Source organism: Lycium barbarum, chromosome 3, assembly GCF_019175385.1.
Source record: "Lycium barbarum isolate Lr01 chromosome 3, ASM1917538v2, whole genome shotgun sequence".
Classification (NCBI taxonomy): Eukaryota; Viridiplantae; Streptophyta; class Magnoliopsida; order Solanales; family Solanaceae; genus Lycium; species Lycium barbarum.
Genome location: NC_083339.1, coordinates 43768166 through 43777930, shown reverse-complemented (window position 1 = coordinate 43777930; position 9765 = coordinate 43768166). Strand labels below are relative to the sequence as shown.

Genomic DNA, 9765 nt, shown 5'->3' with positions numbered 1-9765 from the left:
CCCACTAGTGGTGTCTGCCCATGCCAAAAGGTCATGGTGTATCCGTATAGCTGCCCGCCTTGGCGGTGACTGCCCGGCCAACTAGGCCCGGTGTGATGAAATCATGTCATGCTCATCATAAAATGCTTACTATCATATACTTATCAAAACATGCTTATCTTATCATAGTTCATGTATGAAGCTCAAGATCATTTCTACTCTATCAGGGTGGCGTAAGGTCGTGATCCCCCGATGTCATTATGGAGCAATTATTGACATTCTGCCTCACCTTGAAGGAACTAGTACATAAGGTGAGTGTAGGCTACAAATAATCTCATTATCAATATAGCATCATCACATCGTATCTCTTATCTTATATAGACATTTATGAATGTAGCCTCTTAACCTTTCGGAAAATGGAAACTCATGAAGAGGATAAAGAGTTTACGCTATAGGATTCATGCCATTATAAGGAAAGGACTAGCCTCACATACCTTGGTCGTTTAACTAAGCTATCGCTCACTTGTTCTCCTTCAATATCACGTCGTTACCTTCATGAGAGAATTCGAATTAACATTAGTTAATTGACTACAAGAACGCATCGTTAATTCTAGGAAAGATTGGGCAGCACTTCCTTTGTTTATACTAATTTTCCCATGTTCTATATCAAATCCCAACATTCACAACACTACTCACCATATCACAATCAACAATCATCATCTATGCATATTTAGCAAAATCCACCATTTTCCTCCAATTTTTCCCATATTTCTACTTATAGCTCATCTTTGTGTTTTCACGCATTTAATGCTTGTTTCATGATATACACATCATTATAACGTATTCATAATCACAACTCTTCAACTTTCATAATTCAATTCCACTGTCATTCAATTATGTCACTATTTACTCAATAATGACCCACTTTCTATGTTCTTCTACATTTAAAGTATCTAAGCCTTCCAATACCTTAAACATCATGAAATGATCATAAAACCTACCTTGGATGTTGGTTGAACAAGCCTTGAGTTGTGTTTCTACCTTAGCTTCAAAACCCTTCTTCACCTCCTTTGAATTTCTTTGAGGAAGATGAACTCTACTTAGTTTTCATACACTTTATTTCATGGATTGTGTGTTGTTGATCTTAGTTTCCCTTGGATTTATCTTGTGGTTGAAGAGTAGGGAAAGTTCTAGAGGCTTCTTGAGTTGGAAGTGGTGGGAAATGAAATGGGTGAAATGAAAAATGACCCCTTATACTTAATTTAAAAGCTGGCCGAGACCTATTATACAGACCGACATACGGTCCGTACTATTTATACGGACCATATGTATGGGCATACAATTGGTCCAGTAGCTGGTCCCTTCATTGGCCAATTATACGGCCAATTATACGGCCAGTATAAATTATACGGTCCGTAGGTTGGACCGTATAATGCCCAGTGGTTCCGTTTTCGTTCTCGTTGTCCCGTTCGATCTCCGATCCTTATGGAACCTTCTTAACACTTGTTTAATACTTCAATACCAATCTAAGGGATGTCATTGCATGTCTATAAGGCACCATTATGCCCTCACCAACTCGTTGCTCGTTATTCCTACTCGATATACGACTTACGACTCGCTTTCCTTAACTACTTCCTTTTCTTATCTCGAATGGTTTTGAAATCTCGTTTGGGGTTATCAAACACTATTCCTAACTCATCAAAAAACCGTATACATCATGACCTTCATTGGCCTATTCATAGTATAGGTACGGGGAATCTTCCAAGGTGTAACAGTAACGAGGGCTTTTCATCAAGTAACGTATGAACTGATTCACCCCATATGGTCTCCAAATGTCATATATATATATATATACATATATATTTTTATACTCAGATCATATATTCTTCATCCCTAATCCCTGTATGACTTTACTCTTCTTTGAGCTCATACTAAGCCGTCGACAATCTTAGTAGCACGAATTATTTTGGGGTGTAACATCATTCCCCCCTTAAAACATTCATCCTCGAATGTCATAGTTTGTAAACCCAAGACATTATCTTTGATTCCCCAGAGTAGTTATTCTCCCCTTAGAGTCCGATTACTATGTGCTTAAACTATAAATTGGGTCAGTCTCTTCTCATTCTTCCTTAACCCTTTTTATTGCATTGAGTCAACTTCTTTCACTTCTTTGTCCTCATGTACATGATAAAAAATTAACTAATATCCCGCTCTCATTCTGTTTATATTGTCGTAGCTTTTCCTTGCCATGCCATAACTACTCGTCGTTTTGCGAGTACTCCCATTTTCTTACTCCTTGTTTCCCTGTTAGTGCGCATTTACCTTTCTCATTTACGGCGCCCTCTTTGCATTTACTCGTGCGGTGCCATCTCGGCTATCCTTTTATACCCGTTGATCTTAAATACACACTGTACCGACTCCTTGTAGTTCATTAGTCAGGCTCTCTAATCCTTTACATCCTTATCACTATCCATCCATTTCGTCTAGGACCACGGCTCCTCCCGAAAGTACTTTTCTGACCATGTATGGTCCTTGCCAGTTCGGCACAAATTTCCCTTTGTATTCTTCTTGGTAAGGGAAGACTCGCCTGAGTACGAGTTGCCTAATTTGGAAGAGTCGGGTTCTGACCCGTTCGTTGAAAGCTCAGGACATTCTCTGTCTGTATAGCTGTCCGTGGCATACTGCCATCATTATTTTTTCGTCGATCATAGCCAACTGCTCATAGCGATTTCTGAACCATTCTGCATCGTTCAGTTTTGCTTCTTAGATGATCTTGAGTAAAGGAATTTCTACTTCTGCGGGTATGACCGCTGTTGTGCCGTAAACAAAATGATATGGGGTTGCTCTGGTAGATGTCCGGTTGGTCGTTCTGTACCCCAATAAAGCATAAGACAGCTACTCGTGCCAATTCTTGTAGTTATCAATCATCTTTCACAAGGTTCTTTCGATGCTCTTGTTGGCAGCTCTATGACTCCATTCATCTATGACCAATAGGCGTTAGAGTTCCGGTTAGCTATCTTGAATTGTTCACAAATGTCTTTCATCAGATGGCTGTTTAGATTTTCTCCATTATTTGTTATGATGGACTCAGGCACACCGAAGCGACATATGAGATTGCTCTTGAAGAAGTCAGCCATGACTTTCTTGGTTACTGATTTGTGAGAGGTTGCTTCCACCCACTTGGTGAAGTAGTCGATGGCGACTAAGATGAAATGATTTCCATTGGATGTCGGTGGCTCGATGGGTTCGACGATGTCCATATCCCATGCTACAAATGGCTAAGAGGAGCTCATTTCATGTAGTTCTTTCGCAGGAACCTTAATTAAGTCTCCATGTATCTGACATTGATGGCATTTTGCACAAATTTACAGGAGTCATGCTCCATGGTCATCCAGTAGTATCACGTCCTCAAGATTTTCTTGGTCAGGATAAATCCATTCATGTGAGGTCGACATGCCCCCTCGTATACCTCTTTCAGCAATTTTATGGCCTCTTCGGCGTCCACACATCTGAGTAACCCAAGATCGGGTGTTCTTTTGTACAATACTTCTTTGTTCAGGAAGAATCCATTAGCTAGTCTCCTGATGGTTTTCTTCTGATTTGCTGAACTTTCTGGGGGATACTCTCTTTTCTCCAAGTAAGCCTTAATGTCACCGTACCATGGTTTGTCATCTGGCTCTGCCTCGATGTGAGCATAGTGAGCTTGTTCTTATTTCAGAACGATCTCTATCGGATCAATGAGGTACTCTCAGGGTACTGAATCATGGAGGATATTGTAGTTAATGCGTCAGCAAATTTGTTTTGAGCCCTCGGAGTATGCCTAGATCAATGCTTTTGAATCTTCCGCACAGTCTCTATACTATGTTTACATATGGTAGTATTTTGTCATTCTTGGTTGCCCAATTTCCTTTCACTTGATTGATAAGCAAGTTGGAATCTCCGATTACCTACAACTCTTGTATGTCCATGTCCACAACCATTTTGAGGCTGAGAATACATGCTTCGTATTCGGCCATGTTGTTGGTACACCTGAAGTTGAGTTTTGCGGCCACCGGGTAGTGTTGTCCTGTTTCTACTATCAATACTGCTCCGATGCCGGATCCTTTGTAGTTGACTGCTCCGTCGAAGAACAGTCTCCATCCCGTGTAGGGATCGACCAGCTCTTCTTCCCTAGCCATTACTTCATTGTCTGGTTAGAAAGTCTGTAATGGTTTGAGTTTATCATCGACGGGACTTTCCGCCAGCAAGTCGGCTAGGGCTTGCCTTTTGATTGCCTTTTGTGCTATGTACACAATGTCGAATTCACTTATCAGCATCTGCCATTTAGCTAACTTTCCCACGGGCATTGGTTGCCGAAAGATATATCTCTAGAGATGAGGTGAGTAGTGAACACCAACAAGTAATGCCTTAGCTTTTGGGCGATCCAGGTTAGGGCGCAGCATGTTTTCTCTACGAGTGTGTATCTTGACTCGCAGGATGTGAACTTCTTGGTCAGATAGTAGATGGAATGTTCCTTTTTCCCTTCTCATCATGTTAGGCGAGCATACACCTGAAAGTATTTTCTGATACTGACAGGTACAGTAGCAGATGACTCCTTGTCCTGGGTGGCACTAGGACGGGAGGATTGGAGAGATATTCTCTATTTTGTTGAACGCCTTGGCATTCTTCTGGATATTTTGTGGGAGCGTCCTTCTTGAGAAATTTAAGGATTGGTTCCACAATCACAGTTGACTGGGCTATGAATCGCCCGATGTAGTTCAGCCTTCCCAAGAAACTCATGACTTCTTTCTTGATTTTGGGAGATGGTAGTTCCTGAATTGCCTTGATTTCCGTGAGGTCTAACTCAATGCCTCTACGACTGACTATGAACCTTAGCAATTTACCCGCTAGCACTCCAAACGCGCATTTTGTCGGGTTTAGCTTCAGGTTGAATTTGCGAAGCCTGTCAAAGAATTTACGCAGGTGTTTGGTATGTTCTAAGCTTTCTTTTGACTTTATGATGACATCATCCACATAGACTCGATTTCTCGGTGCTTCATGTCATGGAACAAGGTAGTCATGGCTCTCATATATGTGGCGTCGGCATTCTTGAGGTCGAATGGCATTATGTAGACTCCCCAAGGGGTGATGAAAGTTGTCTTTATATCATCTTCTTCACTCATTAGTATCTGGTGGTATCCGGCGAAACAATCCACAAAAGACTGCAACTCGTGCTTGTCGCAATTGTCTATGAGAATATGGATGTTCGGAAAGGGTAAGTTATCATTTGGACTGGCCCGGTTGAGATCTCAGTAGTCTACACTGATTCAGATTTTTCCATCCTTCTTGGGTACTGGCACTATGTTGGCCATCCAAGTGGGGTAAGATGTTACCTCCACTATTCCGGACTCGATTTGTTTCTCCACTTCGTCCTGAATCCTGATACTCATGTCTGGCTTAAATGTCTGGGCCTTTTACTTGACCGGCGCGAATCCTCCTTTTATGGGCAATATATGGGCCACTATTTCAGTACTCAATCCTGGCATATCAATGTATGACCAGGCGAAGACGTCAACGTATTCCTTTAACAGAGCTACGAGCTCTTCTTTCCTTAGTGTTTCTAAGTGAGCACTGATTCGTATTTCTTTGACATTTTCTTTGTCACTGAGGTTGACCACCTCGGTTTCATCCATGTTTGGCTTTTTCTTATCTTCCAATTCTTCCAGCTCTTCTACCAGGCCCTCTGGCATCATTGTTTCTTTGTCGTACTCCTCGTACTCTTGTTAGTTATTCTCCTCGTCCGTTTCACAATATGTCATGACATTCTCGGTTGTTTTATTACTATTATTACTGAAAAGGTGAGGCAAGTAATATTAAGTTTTATTACTATTTATTTTGCAGGTTTTATAGCGAGCATTTTATTGTTATTAAAAATAATGATTTTGTGCGAATCGAGGCTTTTCATTAATTTGAAAATAACTGATTACAAACTGTGATCCTGATCCGGAACAATATCGGATCAAACATCATGAGGTAAATTTTTGAAAAGGGCGATCAGTTGGGCCTCGACCGATTATTGTCGTTTTTAGCAAAAAGATTTTCTAAAGAAAGCACATCTCTCTACCGAGGAGCCAAGAGTGGATTGGATGTCCAATTGTCCAGGTACTCCCTCGGCCTCAGACTGTGTATGGTTGGCATCTCTTGGCATCCTTCTATGATCGCGCAACATTCTGCTTCTTGAAACAACAATCTAAAAACCTCATCAGCTTCATCGTCCGCCTTTATTGATATCCTCTTAGGAAATGACTTGTACAACTCTGGGATAGGCTAAGGTCAATTCCTCGTCTTTTGATTTTTTTAAGATGCCTTTCGTGAACTCATCCTTGCTAGGGATATAGCCGAGGCCAAAATGGTAATTTTTCTTGGGATTGGCACAGGTTCAATTATGCCCTTTGAATCTTTTCCTAGACCTTTCCCTATCTCAAAACCCTTTCTCAGCATCGTGGAGGCAATTATTTTGTAAACTGATGGCATTGGTTGGTCATCTTTCTCTTCAGTGTGGGTTGCCCCGATATATTCCACCACGTGGAAGTCAGACATGTTAAGATTTCATTCAATTACCGGTATGATGTTGTAAGGATATTTCTGTGTATCCTTTTCGGCTGTGATTACAATCTCTTGGCCTTGCCAGTCAAACTTCATGGCCTGGTGCAACGTTGATGGTACAACACCCGCAGAGTGTATCCACAGTCTTCCCAAGAGTAGATTGTATTTGGCGGTGATTGCCATGACTTGGAACTCTACTATGAAGGAAGCAGGTCCAATCTGGATGTTTAGATCTGTCTCTCCCAAGGAATAACTTTGGGACCCGTCAAATGCTCTAACGTTCATCTCGCTCTGGAGGATTTGGCCAATGTCGTAGCCGAGCTATGTTAATGTGGTTAAAGGACAAATGCTGAGTCTTGCTCTATTATCTATGAGCATCTTTCCTATTGCTTTGTCACGGCATTCCAAAGTGATGTAAAGAGCTCTGTTTTAGGAGGTTCCTTCAACTAGCAACTCTTCTTTGAAGAAGCAAATTTTGTGATCTCCAACGACGTGTGCTACTAACCCGGCTAGATCCTCACTACCTGCTGGCACGTGTGCATCATCTAACACTTTCATGAAAGCTTACCTGTGTGATGGCAAGCTGCCAGTGGTGCTAACACTGATATTTGTGCTGTGTTTTCTTCAGATGCTCAACAATTGAATAATCCTTTGGCTGCATACGCCTCCAGAAATCGTCGACTTCTCCTTCAGCTATTACTCTCTTCTGGGTGTTTTCCATTTTCGCAGCATTTTTGGCTAGTTCTTAAGGGGTGTAGCATCTTCCTAAGCGAGTCATGCCTTGGGCTATGGCTGCTTGCACAGTGACTGATTCTTTTGGAGCTGGCACTATCTATCGTGCCACCTGAGCCACCACCAGTGCTGGGACTAAGTTTCTGAAACTTGGTATAGCCTTTGAAATTTCTGGTGCCGGGATCATGACCTTGAAATTAGGACGATCCTGGAGTGTGAGGGAAGTTACTGTTTGTTCAATGGACTTAATCGTTCAGGGGTCCAATTCCCTGCAAACTTCCCAGTCTTCGTCCTTTTTAATCATGTGGACTTCGTTGTTTCCATGGTTGGGCAATGGGTTCGTGTTTACATTGGGAGCTTCGTTTTCCAAGATGATATCTCTTCTCTGTGAATCAGATCTTGGATCTAATGTTTGAGATTTATGCAGTCTTCTGTGCTATGCCCATTGCCCCTTGAATGATAGGCGCAAGTCTGATCGGCCTTGATAAACCTATTCCCGGGCTGAGCCAGGTTTGGAGGGACTTTCTGGATTAAACTTGCAGCGTGTAACCTTTCAAAGAGTCAAGCCCTTGTTTCAAGTAGTATTGTAAATTCTCTTACTAGCTTCCTCTCGAAACCAGGACGTGGAGCATTTTATGATGGTGGTGGTGGTTAATTTTGGTAATGCGGTGGTGGATGGATTTATGGTGGGTTGTTTTGTGGTGGGCGGTAAGCATGGGCTGCTTTCTGGTAATTCTGTTGTGGTGCTTGACAAGTTTGTTATGGTGGTGCTTGGTAAACAGAAGCAGGTACTCAGGCACTTGGTGAAGCCACATAAGCCGGTACAGTAGTGGCAAAGCTTGGCTGTGCATAGAATATGAGTGTAGGGCAGTAAGGTGAAGTCGGGTAATTGACAGGGAGCGGAGTTATTTGAGAAGATTGTGGTTCTTCCCACCTTTTAGGGTTTGGGCTTGGTATGTGGGATATGCTCGCCACGTCCTTTTTTTTTTTTTTTTTTTTTTTTACGGAAGACTTCTGCAGAGGCTTGTCCAGATGCCTTGTTGAAGATGCTGATGATCTTACCAGACTTGAGACCATCTTCTATGGCCTCTCCCATCTTGACTAATTCAGCGAAGGGCCTCTCGTCCATAGATAACATTCTGTCATAGAAGTCTGGTTCCTGTGATCTGATGAATACGGAGACCAGTTCTCCCTCACACATTGGTGGCTGCATATGGGCTATTTCGGTCGTCCATCAGCTGGCGAACTCTCTGTAGTTCTCAGTTGACTTTTGGTTGACCTTTTCAAGGTAGTATCGGTCGGGCACTGTTTCGACGTTGAATCGAAATCTCTCCATGAAGCTTTCTGCAATGTCTTCCCAAGTAAACTATTGACGCATGTCTTGGGTTGCGAACCATTCAATGGCCTCGCCAGTTAAACCTCAGCTGAATAGTCGTATAATCAGAGGTTCGTTCTTTTCAATGCCGAACAACTAGTAACAATAGGACCGAAGATGTGCTTTGGGATTCCCTGTTCCATTGAACACTTCAAACTTTAGGATCTTAAGTCCTTCCAGCAAGTCCAAGTCTGGATGCATGCACAGATCATCGTATCTTAACCCTATGGACTTTCTAGTGGTCCTGTTGGACCTTTTCAATAGTTCCTCCATTTGTTTCCCGTATTCCTCTCACGTTTGTCGTGTTCAGCCCTCCGGGCCTTCTCCATTCCCTCATATTTGTCTAGTTCTTTGTGTCCTAGAGAAGATTCATTTGGGACATTGGGAGTGTATAAAGACATTGTTTGGTGAGTAAGATGGTTTAATGGAACATACGTAGTTTGCCCTGTTGGCAGAGCTGAAACACGTGGTTGATTTACTGTATTGTTGCACACCGGCTGGGGATTGCGGTAAGAAACACGAACGTTATTCGGGTCAGTTGGATTTAATAGAGGTGGGATGGTTCCTGGTGGGTAGATGGGGAAGTGATCAGGCATTGGAGAGCTCGGTGAAGGAATGGGAGGAGGAGGCCTTTTTCCTTCAGTCGAGGCGTCGTTGTCAGCATTGGCTGCCTCATTCCTAGCCACCTTTTCTTGGAGGGCCGTGACGACAGTTAGTAATGTCGTGATCATATCTTCTTGAGTTGATACTTCCTGTGGGTCTTGGGTATCTCCCTCACGGAGCAGGAGCTCATTTCCACCATTATCCGGTGTGATAGTCATTTTCTCTTTTCCTTTATCTTCTTTCGAGAGGGATGCTAATCCGGGCTTTGATCTTGTGAAGTATGCCAACTTTCAGTACTAAACTAATCGGCCTCATTCTATACTATAAGAATAACACAATGGTACACAAAGTTAGTTACTTGGATATAAATATAAAAGCAAGATATCACATATTGGTGTTGAAGAGCATACGTAGCACATAGAGTCATGTATTACAGCCAGAATACTGATCGATCCTTTGTTCTAAAGGTTCGGAGGTTATGGGCCCTTTTT

General features: G+C 42.4%; 1 protein-coding gene across 1 annotated transcript; it reads right to left on the bottom strand.

Moving 5' to 3' along the window:
- Window positions 1-8928: 8928 nt before the first annotated feature.
- On the bottom strand, window positions 8929-9492 carry LOC132630771 (uncharacterized). Its single transcript, XM_060346359.1, has one exon. It carries the CDS (start codon window positions 9490-9492, stop codon window positions 8929-8931), a length of 564 nt encoding a protein of 187 aa, XP_060202342.1.
- Window positions 9493-9765: the final 273 nt, after the last annotated feature.